Raw genomic sequence first — 16,039 nt, forward strand, 5'->3', positions numbered from 1 at the left:
ATTCATCCCACTCTGTTTTCTTCCACGTCACTTGTCGTTCCTTGGTCTCTGTTGCTGGTTCCTCCTCACCTTCACAAACTGTTGACATTGGAAGGCCCTAGGACTCAGTTCCTGGACCTCTTCTCACTACTTGGTTATCTCATTCAGTCTGATAGCATTTACATGATGATAATTCCCAAATTTATATCTCTAGCCAGTTGGGTATCTAATAGGAATTTCAAACTTAACCTCTCTGAAACTGAGCTTCTTCTTATCCCCTCCAAAATTGTTCTTCTCACTGCCTCCTCATCTCAATTCTAATTACAAGCATCCAGTTACTTAGGATAAAAATACTATGTTAGAAGTATCTTTTACTTCTCTCCCTTTCTCACACCCCAAGTGTGACTTATCAACAAATCTGGACTACTCTCAAAATATATCCAGATTATAACAGTTTCTCACCATCTTGACTGCTGTCACCCTGCTCCAAGCCACCATTAACTATTACCTTGTTTATTACAGTAGCATCCTAACTTCTTATCTTCCCCACTTCAGTATGCTTTTAGTAGAGCAGCTAGAATGATCCTTTTAGAATCTGAGTTAGATCTTGTTTCACGTGTGCTTAAAGCCCACTGGTGAGCTGGGCGCAGTGGCTCATGCCTGTAATCCCAGCACTTTGGGAGGCTGAGGTGGGTGGATCGCCTGAGGTCAGGAGTTTGGGACTAGCCTGGCCAACATGGTGGAACCATGTCTTTACTAAAAATACAAAAATTAGCTGGGTCTGGTGGAAGGCGCCTGTAATCCCAGCTAGTCAGGAGGCTGAACCTTGAGAATTGCTTGAACCCAGGAGGCAGAGGTTACAGTGAGCTGAGATCACATCATTGTGCTCCAGCCTGGACAACAAGAGTGAAAATCCATCTCAAAAAAAAAAAACAAAACAAAACACAAAAACAAACCCTCTGGTGGCTTTCTATCTCACTCAGAGTGAAGGCCAGTTCTTTCAAAGAACCCACAGGCCCTACACAGTTTGATCTTGTTTAATCTGTCAGACCTCATCACTTATTCTCCCCCTTCACTCAGTCTGCCTCAACATAATAGATACATTATTGCATCAGTGCTTTGCTTTTGCCATTCCTGCTGCTTATAATACTCTTTAGCCATTTGGCCTCACATCTTGCTTCCTTACCTCCTTCAGGTTGTGTTACCTTAGTGAAGCCTTCCCTAATCACTCTATTTATGTTGCTCCCCTCCCGCCTCTTTCTATACCCCTTTCCAACCAAATATTCCTTCTCATAATTTATAGACATTATACTTTTACTTATCTTTCCCTAACCTAGATTATAAGTTCCATAAGGACATGAATTTTTACCTGTTTTGTTCACTTTTATATTACTAGTGCTTCAGACAGTGCCTGACAGTATTAGCCAGGTACCCAATGTTGCATGAATGAATGAATGACAGAAAATTAGAAGTAACTTAGATAGCTAACTAACATTACAGAAATGGTTTAGTAAATTATACTATATTCACCAGTTTGGAATAACTGCAGCTACTAAAAAAGTTCATAAAAACTGTACTCTTGTAGGGAAATGCTCTTGATAAAATATTAAATTGCATTCAGACTTTAGCAAGGATTGTTGAATGCCTACTATGGAGAAGTAGACGGTTCAGTGGTGACTGTAGAGTCAGACCCAGATTCAAAACTCTCATAGCTTTCCCATCATTCACATATCATCTGCTTCTGTGAGTATGTGTCTCTGTTACCATCTTAAGACTGGCTTAAACAATAAGAAAACACTGACAGACATACTTGGAAGCTTAGCAGAAGGCTTCTTTAAGACTGGTTGATTCAGTGACTCAGTGATGTAATTAAAGACCAGGGTTCTTTTTGACTCTTCATTGTTTTGTCCAGATTATCAGTTTGATTTAAAGCTGTTTTCCCTTAAGATCATAACTGGCAAGAGCAGTAAAGATTGTGTGCTGCTTTGTTTGGTGAAGTGATATGTATAGAGAAGTACAGACAGTATGACAGATTGCTTTTCCAAAAGAGCAAGGAACTTCCTTTCTGTTAGCCCCCAGAAAATCTCCTTTTAAATTTCACTGATCCGAATTAGGTCACATGCCAACAGTTAAACTGATCACTCTGGCTAAAGGAATGAGATTACTCTGATTGATTTATACTAATCAGGCCCCATCCCTGAAGCTAAGGGGTCAGGTTCACTTTCCCTAAAGCACATGGCTACTTGCATGAAAGAAGGGTAAGTAAAAATCCGATCATGTTAAGAAAGTGAGAAGGTGAGTCCCATGCCTACTCCTTGGCATGAATTGGGGTGCCCTGGGCGGGATTGGCCAACTAAACCAAATGGGACAGATTTACCACCACTGAGAAGAGTTCTCCCAAAGACGAGACAAACAATGCTGACAGGTATGATGAACATCCTTTTCCTAACCTCCTCACACCACCTGCCAACCTCATAGGCATACCTTTTGTATCAGCTATTTCTCCCTGAGCCAACAGGACCCCCCAGAAATAACTGCAGAGGCACATGATCAGGATAGCAATTTTTGACATAGAATAATTAGTTTGACATATCTACCTGGATGTCTCTTAAGCAGTTCAGTTAGAGTGTTTAAAATTAAACTCATCAGCTTCTTTCCCAGTTACCTCCTGTGTTCCCAATCGCAGTATAATGACAAATAAGACACAGTTACTGCATTTCTGTATGAATATAGAGCCATCAAATGGGAAGTTGAACTATAGAAAAAATCAGAATGAAAATAATAATTATGTGTCTGGTTGATCTGTTTGGGGGTATTGTCCTGTCACTTATCATTTTGTAATTTCCTTTAATGTGGTTATATAATGTGTACATTTTTAATGAGAGACTTGCAAAGTGATATGGGCTCCTATATGCACGGTTTTATTACCTGTGTGATGATGTGCTGAAATGTAGCTGCTTCAAAAATATATGGTCTCTGATTAGGATGGTCTTTCTTTGGAATTTACTACAGTATACTCAGACATGTTTTGTTTCAATTTGTAAAAGGCTTTTCAGGGAACAGAATCTCATTAATCTTAAATAGTACACCTTCATTTAGCTTAAGTACCCATCATGCCCCAGGCACTGTGGTAGGTGATAGAGATACAGAAATAAATACACACTGCCCTCAGAAAGCTTACAATTTATTGGGGAAGACAGATAAACCAGTAGTTGATACAGTCAGACAAATGCCATAATAGAAGTATCGATTATAAGCTGTGATAAAGGTTTATCTTACAATTATACTGTAAATTGTGGTTAAACTAGTCTTTTTCTCCCACAGAGTCTTTCTTTAGTTCATGTGGTAGTTTACATAAACTAAGTGAAGAGCCACTGATTCCTCCTCCACTTCCTCCTCGAAAAAAGTTTGATCATGATGCTTCAAATTCCAAGGTAATCAACATGACTTGACTTCAACTTATTCTAAGTTGTGCATCTTCAAAATAATGGCCATTGTTGTAAAGAGTCTGTCAGTTATATTTTGGCTACCATTTATGGTTTTTCAACATTTGGTTGTATTTGAAAAATACTTTTAGTTGTCTAATACTTATAAAAACCTTTTCTAAAAAAAGAGGCTGGGCTGGGCGCGGTGGCTCACACCTGTAATCCCAGTGCTTTGAAAGAACGAGGTGGGTAGATCACCTGAGATCAGGAGTTCAAGTCCAGCTTGGCCAACATGGTGAAACTATCTCTCTAGTAAAACTACAAAAATTAGCCAGGTGTGGTGGTGGGCACCTGTAATCCCAGCTACTCGGGAGGCTGAGGCAGGAGAATTGCTTGAACTTGGGTGGTGGAGGTTGCAGTGAATCAATATCACGCCACTGCACTCCATCCTGGGGAACAAGAGTGAAACTCTGTCTTGGGGGAAAAAAAGGCTGGTTGGGAGGCTGAGGCAGGTGGATCACCTGAGGTCAGTTCAGACCAGCCTGGCCAACATAGTGAAGCCCTGTCTCTACTAAAAACACAAAAATTAGCCAGGCGTGGTGGCAGGCACTTGTAATCCCAGCTACTCAGGAAGCTGAGGCAGGAGAATCACTTGAACCCAGGAGGCAGAGATAGGTTGCAGTGAGCCAAGATGACACCATTGCACTCCAGCCTGGGCAACAGCAAGACTCTGTCTCAGAAAATAAAAATAAAAATAAAAATAAAATAAAAAAGAGGCTGGGCAGATTCAGAGATACTCAGAAGTACGTATTCTTTCTGGTATAGGTGAAAAAAAATATAAGTCTTAGTATATTAGTAGTATTCCAGGTATTCTTCAAACTTTCAACCACTGCTTCTCAGAATTTTAAGGGTACATCAGAATTACCTGAAAGGCTTGTTAAAATCAAATTGTGGAGCCCCACCTCCAGAGTTTCTGATTCAGTAGGTCTAGGATAGGGCCCAATAAATTGCTTTTCTTTGTTGTTGTTGTTCTTGAGATGGAGTCTCACTCTGTCGCTAGGCTGGAGTGCAGTGGCATGATCTCTGCTCACTACAACCTCCACCTCCTGGGTTCAAGTGAGTCTCCTGTCTCAGCCTCCTGAGCAGCTTAGACCACAGGCATGCACCACCACGTCCAGCTAATTTTTGTAGTTTTAGTAGAGACAGGGTTTCACCATGTTGGCCAGGATGGTCTCCATCTCTTGACCTCATGATCCGCCCATCTTGGCCTCCTGAAGTGCTGGGATTACGGGCAAGAGCCACCGTGCCTGGTCCAAGACTTTGCTTTCCTAACAAGTTCCCTACTGATGCTGATACCAGTGGTCCCTGGATCACACTTTGAGATCTACTGCTCGAAGCCTTATTGGAGAAAGTAGAGGTAGATGTCCAGTAAGCAGAAGCTAGACATTAAAGTCCTCTTGATACCATGTCCTTTCATGTCTATAAAGCAATAAATTATTGTCACTTACCTATTATAATTAAAATATATAAATTTCCTAAATGTATACACAAAGCAAGATAACTCAAAGAGTTATATTTTTAAGACTTCAATTAAAACATCTCATATATAAAAATATTAAACCCAGCCCTGAATTAAACTAGGATTACTCACAATCTGATATTTAACACAGATTAGTTTGAGTCTCTGAATTTAACTTCACACCTAAGAATTTTTCAGACTTAAAAACTTTTTTTAAAAGTTTTCCAGCAGAATAGAGGTATAATTTAATTACTTTTTTTTTTTAAGGGAAATACGAAATCTGATGATGATCCTCCTGCTATTCCACCAAGACAGCCTCCTCCTCCAAAGGTAAAACCCAGAGTTCCTGTTCCTACTGGTGCATTTGATGGGCCTCTGCATAGTCCACCTCCACCACCACCAAGAGATCCTCTTCCTGATACCCCTCCACCGGTTCCCCTTCGGCCTCCAGAACACTTTATAAACTGTCCAGTTAATCTTCAGCCACCTCCACTGGGGCATCTTCACAGAGATTCAGACTGGCTGAGAGACATTAGTACGTGCCCAAATTCACCAAGCACTCCTCCTAGCACACCCTCTCCAAGGGTACCACGTCGATGCTATGTGCTCAGTTCTAGTCAGAATAATCTTGCTCATCCGCCAGCTCCCCCTGTTCCACCAAGGCAGAATTCAAGCCCTCATCTGCCAAAACTGCCACCAAAGACTTACAAACGGGAGCTTTTGCACCCTCCATTGTACAGACTGCCTTTGCTAGAAAATGCAGAAACTCCCCAATGACCTTAGCCATATGTAGTCATTGACACTGGAATGGTATTTGTAAAGTTTTTTTTTTAATTTATTCAAAAAAAGACATAGTATTTTAGTACTTTTTACAAATAATGCTCTTACAAAAATGCTACTGATCAAATAAGCTTTTAAGAATTGGAAAAAAATTACAAAAGTCCTTCACCATTATCCTCAGGTGATCAGTAGCATTGCCTTGTCTTGGATCCTCAGTGCTGCCAAAAGGCCAGTATGAAGAATTTATATTTGCACTGTAAACTCTGCAAAAATATGATTTAAAGTGACGTGATTGCACTGAAAAGGGATAGTGCTTTTGTGAAATTTTTCAAATTTGAGTAATAGATGCCTTTTTAAGGCAGTGAATTAATACAAATATAGGAGGGGTATATGGTGTTACTGATTTTTAAACCTCTTTGACCATCTTCTAGTTTTTACTTCTAGTTTTTACATCTAGGAGAATTGTGAATAACACCAACTGTTCTTAAACTCTTTAATGCCATGTCTTAAATGCCGGTATTTGCTGCTGAAGACAAAAATGAAAAGTAGGATGAAAATAATAGAATGGCACTGTAAGTGTTTATTACTTTGTTAAAATGTAAACAAAGACTACATATCCCAATGATGGAGGAAAAAAGGGCATGTATCTCATTCAGATGTGCCTTTTGTTTTTGCAGACTATGGTGTCTTTAGCTAATGAATTGCCTATTGTTATGGAAAACAGTTATATGCCATGTATGTACAGTTTTGTTTATATTGTATATTTAAAGATACTGCTAATAACCTATATAAATTTAAGTGACTTAAGGCCTATAATACAATCTGCTACTTTACTAATTCTTAAATTAAAAAAAAATTCTATGGCATAGCAACCAGTTGCCTTGCCTTCAAGACCTGGTAACCTTCTCTATAAATCTCGTGTTAACTGAAATTTTTTTAAAATATATTTTTTAGATTGGTAATATTTAAACCAGCAAATACTTAAAGCTTTATTAATTGTTTTAATCAGTTGAGTAAAACTTTTATTTGCCATTTGGATGCCTTTGTTCAAAGTGATAAAGAGTGTTTTGCTGATAGTGCTGTAGCAGCAGTTGTAAAGTAGCCAAAAGCCACGTTGTTTATTTACTGGTCTGTGGCCTTTTACTGTGCTTTGTATCAGAGTTCTTAACAAGATTAATAAATCACCCTAGTCTTAATTTTTAAAAGACTTTTAAAATACGTGTTTTCATTATAAGGAACAAAGGGGGAGATTATTGAGTACTGTAGACACACACACACGATAATTTTAGAGGGATAATTTTTTTCTTCACTGTTAAATGTAAGCGGCACTCTTCTAGCAACCACTTTTATGAATTCATTAAAAAAACTAGGAGTATGCTAGGAACTTGAAAAGGAAGATGGTAAGATTATAGTCTTATAGCCATCTTTGTTAGGATCTTGGAAGCTACTTGCATTTAGGTCCTGTAACTACTGTGTGAATCAAGTCTCCCAACTAGGTAAACTAGTAGATTTGTATGGAAAAGCGATGTAAACGGTCTCTTCGTTAAGCTAAACGTGTGATTTAGGGTAAAGGGAGGCTGCAAAGCGCTTGGGAGACGCCGGGGCCCCATGCTTGGACCCGCCCACGTAACGCTGCCTTCCGGGCTTTGTTAACTTGCGCGCGCAGTGACGCCGACTCCTCCGCGGGGAGGGGCCGGCCCCTCACAAGGCGGGGCCGCGTGGCGGGGCGGTGCGCATTGATGTGACGTTGCTGCGCGCGCCGCCCCCGTTGCTGGGTCGCGATGGCGGCTACTCCGGAGTCCTCGCTGGAGGACCCACTGCGGAGCTTTGTGCGAGTTTTGGAGAAGCGGGATGGTACGGTGCTACGACTACAGCAGTATGGCTCCGGCGGCGTGGGTTGCGTTGTTTGGGACGCTGCCATTGTCCTTTCTAAATACCTGGAAACTCCCGAGTTTTCTGGCGACGGGGCCCACGCGCTGAGCCGGCGGTCGGTGCTGGAGCTGGGTTCGGGCACCGGGGCCGTGGGGCTCATGGCCGCTACCCTCGGGTAAGAGCTGGCGGGCGGGCTGGGTATGGGGGCTCCTTCTTGCTGGGGAAATCCGGATTACAGGTTTCCCACCTTGTGCCTACACCTCAGTCGACGTTATTTTATAGGGCTGATGTTGTAGTCACCGATCTTGAGGAATTGCAAGACTTGCTGAAGATGAATATTAATATGAACAAGCATCTTGTCACTGGTTCTATTCAAGCCAAGGTACTGAAATGGTTTGTATGGCCTTTCAGCTTCTTTTAAGATACCGATTTGTAGTTTGCTTTAAATTGCTTCGCATTAAAGGGATGGAAGGGGACTCTCCTGGTCTTTATAAAAACGAGTATTTTGAATTATTAAAACAACAGTTGAAATATTTGTTTGCCATTTTTAAGGGGGGAAGAAATAGAAGACTTTCCTTCTCCACCCGACTACATACTGATGGCGGACTGCATATACTATGAACAGGTAAGTATTCAGTGAGTGAAGTCTCTTCATTTAGGTGAACCATATTTCTTGGATTCTAAAGCACACGTTTCTTCACATTTTAACATCTGTGAATCCGGGATTTGCCTTATAGTTGATGCAGTAAAGAGAAGATAAAAGTCACCAGGGGCTATATGTATGAACATATAGGCCTGGTTAAGCATATTGAGAAAAGTGTTACATGCCTTATACTAGTGGCTTCTGTGAAAATTTTATAGGATTTTGCCAATTGGATGTTATGAAAAGCCAAAATCATCTTTTTCTTTTTTCTGTCCCACGGAACATGTTAATCATGACATTGATAACTAAGTTGTAAAGAACTCATTGTTCTTTACATATCAGTTTGGGCCGGGCGAGGTGGCTCACACTTGTAATCGCAGCACTTGGGAGGCCGAGGTGTGTGGATCACTTGAGGTCGGTCGTTCGAGACCAGCCTGACCAACATGGCGAAACCCTGTCTCTACTAAAAATATAAAATTAGCCAGGCGTGGTGGTGCATGCTGGTAATCCCAGCTATCCGGGAGGCTGAGGCAGGTGAATCACTTGAACCCAGGAGGTAGAGGCTGCAGTGAGCCGAGATGACACCATTGCACTCCCGCATGGGCAACAAGAGCAAAACTGTCTCAAAAAATATATATATCAGTTTGTATAGTGTTGTGGGCATCACTTATTTAAAAATAATTAGCAGTGAACCAAGTTAGGATCAGATTTAACTTTTGTAGGGTAAATTGTTGATAATATAAATCCCAAATTAGATTAAATAAAATTAAACTTTTAAGAGTAAAGTTGAAGTCGATGCCATTTGTTTTCCCGTGGGAACTCCAAAATGCAGTCACTTGAATCCTTTCTCTGGAAACTGAAATCAGTACAGTAGTTAAGAGGAGCTTACCCAGTCATTAGTTACAGAGGGTTTTTCATTTGTTTTAAGATATAGGTCTTGTTCTGTCACACATACTATAGTGCAGCGGAGTGATCATAGCTCACTGTAACCTCGAGCTCCTGAGGCTCAAATGATCTTCCCATTCAGCCTCCTCAGTAGCTAAGACTACAGGTGTGCACTAGCATGCTGGCTAATTTTTAAATTTTTTGTAAGGTGGGGAGGCGGTTCTTGCTATATTCTCCTGGCTGGTTTTGAACTCCTGGTTTCAAGTGATCTTTCCACCTCTGCCTTCCAAAGTGTTGCCGTTACAGGTGTGAGCCACTGCACCTAGCCTAGAGCTTTAATTACATCTGCTTTGTTGGATTGATTTAAAGATGGATAAATTGTAGGGGATCTATAAATACTCCTCCACCTCCTCAACCCATTTTTAAAGTAGAAACATTTTAAAGTTATAAACAAAAAATATATTCTTTTTTAAATAGTCTTTGGAGCCATTGCTGAAAACTCTAAAAGATATCAGTGGATTTGAGACTTGTATTATATGTTGTTATGAACAACGAACAATGGGAAAAAATCCAGAAATTGAGAAAAAATATTTTGAGGTAAGTATCAAGTACTCTATTATCTGTGTAGTGATTTCCCTTCAGGGAGGCTGTATGTGACTCTTCAAGTATATTATGGTAATTCTGGGTGGGGAAAACATTCTGTTTGTATGAAGCTGAGGAAGGGATCTTCACAGCTCATGATTCTACCAAGCTCCCCTTTTCAGATATTTTATTTCATGTCTGATTAGTTGATCTTTAGCTACAGAAGAATGTTAAATAATACTGGTACCACTCCTTTTTAAGAACATTTCTCAGTGTTTACTAAACATGATGCTGGCTTTGGGGAACATATTAATTATTACCTTTGGAGAATGCATGATAGAAATGTGCAGGTGATAAGTTGTGTTTTTGTTTTGAGACGGGGTTTTGCCCTATGGCCCATGCTGGAGTGCAGTGGCACAGTCAGGGCTCACTGTATCCTCAGCCTCCTGGGCTCGAGCGATCCTCCTGCCTCAGCACCCCCAAGTCACTGGGACTTCAGACATATACCACCACACCCAGCTAACTTTTTGTATATTTTTGTATAGATGGGGTTTTCTCATGTTGCCAAGTGATACATTTTTACTTCTGTGTTTTTCTTTACATATTTATGAAGCCTCCAACCTAAATACCTGTCTATTTTTAAGGTCTTTTTTGTTGTTGTTATTCTGAAATAGAAAAGACTTACAGGAAGTTGCAGATATAGTACATAGGGTTTTATATGTCTATTGCCTTTCTTTCCCTAGCAGTAACCCAAACCTTTTTTTTTTTTCTTTCGAGATGGAATCTCCCTCTGTCACCCAGGCTGGAGTGCGGTGGCACGATCTCAGCTCACTGCAACCCCTGCCTCACCCTCCTGAGTAGCTGGGATTATAGGCACACGTCACCATAACTGGCTAATTTCTGTACTTTTAGTAGAGACAGGTCACCATGTTGATCAGGCTGGTCTCGAACTCCTGACCTCATGATTCTCCCGTCTCGGCCTCCCAATGTGCTGAGATTACAGGTGTGAGCCACCATGCCCAGCCCCAAACCCTTTTTATGAGCACAAATCTATAACATTGTGAGCGACTCCTTTTGAGGGTACATCAATATAGGCCTGCAGTTTTGTCTGCTGAAGGGACTACTTTAGTTTAATGAGAAAGCAGGTATATGACTGCCTCAGGTAACGAATACTAAAATTTTTATTTTCATGTTTTTCTTGAATATGAAAAATGTTAGTGAACCTTTGAAATGATGCATAATGAAAACTTTGTACTGTTTTTTTTTTTTTCTTGGATTTCCAAGGCCAAATTTTGTATTGTTAAACAATTTTTATTGGGGTAAAGCCTATGTAAAATGCATATGTATCAAATCAAGCGCTGAGCTTAATTTTTCATGTGTGTACACCCAAGTAACTGCTTCCCAACATAAAGATGGAGGATGTTTTCAGAATCTTGGAAGGTTTGCACATTGCCCTTCCCAATCAGTATTCCTCAAAAGGTAACCACCAGCCAGACGCAGTGGCTCATGCCTGTAATCCTAGCACTTTCGGAGGTCAAGACAGGCAGATCATGAGGTCAGGAGTTTGAAACCAGCCTGGCCAATATGGTGAAACCCCCTCTCTACTTAAAATACAAAAATTAGCTGGGTGTGGTGTCGCACACCCTTAATCCCAGCTACTCTGGAAGCTGAGGCAGAAGAATAACTTGAACCCAGAGAGGCGGAGGTGGCAGTGAGCCAGGATCACACCACTGCACACAGCCTGGGTGACACAGCAAAACCCTGTCTCAAAAAAAAAAAAATACGTAACCACCATTCTGAATTCTGTCACCCACAGGTCAGTTCATATTGTTGAATTTGAAATATACCTCTTTTAAATTTATAGCTCCTTCAGCTAGACTTTGACTTTGAAAAAATTCCTTTGGAAAAACATGATGAAGAGTATCGAAGTGAAGATATTCATATTATATACATCAGAAAGAAAAAATCGGTAAATAGCATTCTTAGTTCTTTATTCTCCAAGGAGGTTTCATCAGTTGTACACTATTTCAGGGCATATGTGTGGTACAGACATTGACTTTGATGTGGAGAAACAGCTGTAATGATTCACTGGACTCAGGCACTAACTTCAATATCAAGATCATTTAATCTATCTTGCTTTGGATTTTTTGCTTTAAAATAAACCAGGCTTCTCTCTCTCTTTTTTTAATTTATTTATTTTATTTTGTGGGTTTTTTTGTTGTCGTCGTTGTTGTTTTGAGATGGAGTTTTGCTCTTGTTGCCCAGGCTGCAGTGCAATGGTGCAATCTGGGCTCCTCACAACCTCCGACTCCTGGCTTCAAGCAATTCTGCATCATCCTCCTGAGTAGCTGGGATTACAGGCGTATGCCACCACACCCAGCTAATTTTTGTATTTTTTAGTAGATACAGGGTTTCTCCATGTTGGTCAGGCTGGTCTTGAATTCCCAACCTTGGGTGATCTGCCCACCTTGGCCTCCCAAAATGCTGGGATTACAGGTGTGAGCCACAGCGCCCAGCCTTTTTTGTACTTTTTAAGTAGAGACGGATTTCACCATGTTGCCTAGACTTGTGTGGAACTCCTTGGCTCAAGTGATCTGCCCACTTCAGCCTCCCAAAATTCTGGGATTATAGGCATCAGCCACCATACCTGCCCAGGCTTCTCTTTCTCAATCTTTCCACAGGCGTAAATTATATAACTCTATAATTGGGTATTACCTCAGACAAGTGATTAGCTATTTATAAGTTTCTTTTATCTCTGTGAGATTTTAAAATGCCAACTCAACTTTGTGAACGTTTCTTTATCATTTAAAATTTTTTACAGAAAATGAAATAAAACAAGGCAAATGAGTCCATAAAAGAGAAATGTACTCAGTTAAGTAGAATTTATGTATGTTCCCCCTTCTTGGTGCATGTTTTACTTGGTATAACAATCACATTTTATGCAGGTTGCCTCAGTGACACCTAGAGTTTGAGCCTACCAAAAGAGGGAAGAATTGTACTTCATCCCTTTTTTTTGAAACAGGGTCTCACACTGTCATCCCAGCTGGAGTATATGGTGCAATCTTGACTCACTGCAACCTCTGCGTCATGGACTTAAGTGATACACCTCAGCCTCCTGAGTAGCTGGGACCATAGGCATGCACCACCATGCCCAGCTAATTTTTGTATTTTTTTTTTTTTTTTTTTTTTAATAGAGATGGGGTTTTACCATGTTGTCCAGGCTGGTCTCAACTCCTGGACTCGTGATGTGCTCACCTCGGCCTCCCAAATTCTTGGGATTACAGGTGGGAGCCACCATACCTGGCCTTTCATCTGTGTTTGTATTTCCAGCACCTTTGGTTTATATGACTAGTGTAAGGCAAGGAAATGATTACTTTTATGAATTAAAGATGCTAGATTCAATAAACCCACTCTTTATTTCTATCATCTTTGCTTTGATTTTGTTTGTGATACAGTTTTTATATAAATTCTAGTCAAAAGCAAATAAAACTTAGGTTTAGGAAACAAAAGTAGATGTTAGGACTAAATCTAAGTAAAAAGGCAGCAGTGGGATTATTAATTCAGATTAACATTTATATAGCATGGTGCTAGAGATACGAAAAAAACTGTTTTGTGCTTTAAGAGATCCAGTTTTAACTGAAGCTGTTGTGCAGTTTTAAAAGTATAATTTTTTTGAGGCATAAAGATTTGGTCTTTCCTGAATATATATATATATTTTTTTTGGTCAAAAAAATTAGCATTCATTTACAAAAGCATTGTGGTGCATGCTTGTAGCATACATAACTACAGGCATGTACCACAATGCCTTTTTAATTTTTGTCCAAAAAAAAAAAACCTACTTAGTTGATGTAATTTACATACCATAAAATTCACCCTTTTAAGGTGTACGGTTTGGTGTATTCACATAGTTGTGTAAATCACCACTTTCTAATTTTAATCCATGTTATCACCTCCTCAAAGAAGCCTCTTACCCATTATTTGTCACTCCCTGTTACCCCTGTCCCCAGCTGCTGGCAACCACTAATCTCTGTAGATTTGCCTATTCTGCACATGTCATGTAACAAGTCACATACTATCTGACCTCTTGTGTCTGTCATCTTTCACTCAGCACAGTACTCTCAAGCCTCATCTACATTGTAGCACACATTAGCATTTAACTCCTTTTTGTGGCTGAATACTATTCCTTTATGGCTGTACCACACCTTATCTATCTATTGATGAGATGAATAATGCTGCTATGGACATTCATGTAGAAGTTTTTGTGCGAACATGTTTTCAGACCTCTTAAGTATATACCTAGAGGAATTGCAAGGTGATATAGGAACTCTGTTTAACTTTTTGAAGACTTGCCAAAGTGTATTCCAAATCTACCATACCATTATACATTCTCACCAGCAGTGTATGAGGGTTCCAGTTTTCTCCACATCTTCACCAACACTTGTTAATTATAGCCATCTCAATGGGTATGAGTCTCTCAACTGTGGTTTTCGTTTCTCTAATGATGTATCTTTTCTGTATTTAGAAGAAATAGTTGGCCCATTTTCAGATTCTTTTTTTTTTTTAACTTCAAAGTTGTGAGAGTTCTTTATACATTCTGAATACTAGATACCAGATGCATGATTTGTGAATACTTTTTCCCATTTTGTGGGTTGTCTTTTCATTGTCTTGATAGTGTGTCTTTTATTAATTTATTATTTTCTTATTTTTCTTTTGAGACAGAATCTCGCTCTGTCGCCTAGGCTGGAGTGCAGTGGCATGATCTTGGCTCTCTGCAACCTCTGCCTCCAGGTTCCAGTAATTCTGTGTGAGCCTCCCAAGTAGTTGGGACTGTAGGCATGCACCACAATGTCTGGCTAATTTTTTTGTGTTTTTAGTAGATATTGGGTTTCACTGTGTTGGCCAGGCTGGTGTCAAACTCCTGGCCTCAAGTGATCTGCCGCCTCAGCCTCCCAAAGTGCTGGGATTACAGGTGTGAGCCACCACACCCAGCCTATGGTGTGTCTTTTGAAGCACAAATATTTTCATTTTGATAATGTCCAATGCATCTGTTCTTTCTTTCAGTTCCTTGTTAGGTGTCAGCAAAGAGTCATCTATAAACATGCATGGTTGTTCACTTGAATTGCATGTAGCCACTGTTAGGCATACTACGCATTATTAAATACCCAGTAAATAATTTGTGGTAAATCAGTCTTTTAAGTTTCCTTTTTTTCTTATAGAAATTGCCATCGTGAAGCCTTTAGTCATCTTACCCAATTCTCTAACAACCTGGGTAAGCTAAAGATGTGAATAGAGCATGTGAATACAGCATGGGAAGATTGTGTTCACAGATTTTTTCCAGCACATCCTTAGAGATCTGATGTATAGATGACAACCACCATGGGCTGCCTGCAGTATGGAAAATGCCTGCCTGCCTGCCTGCCAGTGGCCCTGAATCCAGCTTAGGTTACTTAGTTCAGCATCAAGTTCTGTTTAAAATAAATGTTGGGAATCAGTTATTCAAATAAAAATTGGTATTGAGGTGAGGCTAAAATCTGCCAAAAACAGTGAACCAGCATAGTTGACTTGACTTTTTACAGGAAACGAGAGATAAATTTTTAAAGAGATCTATCTACTATTGTATAATAATGTTTTAAATTCAAACCAGTAAATTTTAGTTTGTCTTCAAAATTTTAAAGGTTTTCATTTTGTACATAATTACGCAGTATTTATCATTTGTATCTTCCATTTCATTTCTTTTAAAATGTCTTAATACTTAAGTGTTCTTTTAATTTTAAAAAGAACTGAGATATTGTGTTGTCTACTTACATTGGCCAAAGTTTTATTCTTTTCCTTATAATACGTATCTGTGTGATTTAATCAGTAAATTATACTGTAATGAGTTGTTCAGAACACAAATCAGAAGATTGGAGAAACAAAAGACATCTTTACAGATTTTTTATTTGAATGGAGTGAGAATAGAAAGACCAGCTTAAGGCTTGAGTACTTACCTGGCTCATGCATGTTGCTTTATGTATATGTTCCAGGAAAATCTGGCGTAAAATACTGGCATTAACTCGTTTGCTTGAAACAATGAAAGGTTTTTGAATAACTACAAATGTTAGTTCTATGTGTATATACCAAATGAATTTTTATTTTGTGTCTCTCTGTTTTAATGTTATCATGAAGCCATTTGCTCTTATACAGTAATCTCTCAAGGACTTTAATCATACGTATTCCAAAGAGTAGTAACCGGATGGAATTCTAATATTTACAGGCGTTGGTGCTAGATGGTACATTTTATGTGTTAAAATAAACATTGTTTTTGAGACCCTGTGACTTTGTGAATTTCAGAAATACCTTTGAAGAAAGTGAACA

The 16,039-nt window shown here is 39.6% G+C and overlaps 2 protein-coding genes across 11 annotated transcripts in view; both read left to right on the forward strand.

Moving 5' to 3' along the window:
• The window catches only part of SOS2 (SOS Ras/Rho guanine nucleotide exchange factor 2), a 118,393-nt gene extending 112,314 nt beyond the window's left edge, over positions 1–6,079 (forward strand). For both annotated transcript variants that reach the window (XM_074393966.1, XM_039468995.2), the window contains 2 exons: positions 3,304–3,413; positions 5,191–6,079. In XM_074393966.1, coding sequence (XP_074250067.1) covers positions 3,304–3,413; positions 5,191–5,700 — 620 coding nt within the window. In that variant the 3' untranslated portion in view covers positions 5,701–6,079. The remainder of the gene's footprint in view (positions 1–3,303; positions 3,414–5,190) is intronic.
• A 927-nt stretch (positions 6,080–7,006) lies between these two features.
• Positions 7,007–15,992, forward strand: VCPKMT (valosin containing protein lysine methyltransferase). Of its 9 annotated transcripts, XM_074393968.1 has the most exons (7): positions 7,007–7,750; positions 7,858–7,968; positions 8,128–8,200; positions 9,581–9,700; positions 11,550–11,654; positions 12,507–12,556; positions 14,902–15,992. In XM_074393968.1, exons 1-6 carry the CDS (start codon positions 7,485–7,487, stop codon positions 12,516–12,518), a joined length of 687 nt encoding a protein of 228 aa, XP_074250069.1. In that variant the 5' UTR covers positions 7,007–7,484; the 3' UTR covers positions 12,519–12,556; positions 14,902–15,992. The 9 variants fall into 9 exon arrangements, 8 of the variants coding, with proteins under 8 accessions (XP_074250069.1, XP_010339399.1, XP_003930593.1 ...); XR_012516322.1 differs by having other exon boundaries at positions 11,550–12,556; XM_010341097.2 differs by having other exon boundaries at positions 12,507–15,992.
• The last annotated feature ends 47 nt before the right edge of the window (positions 15,993–16,039 follow it).

This window comes from Saimiri boliviensis, chromosome 2, assembly GCF_048565385.1.
Source record: "Saimiri boliviensis isolate mSaiBol1 chromosome 2, mSaiBol1.pri, whole genome shotgun sequence".
Taxonomy (NCBI): domain Eukaryota; kingdom Metazoa; phylum Chordata; class Mammalia; order Primates; family Cebidae; genus Saimiri; species Saimiri boliviensis.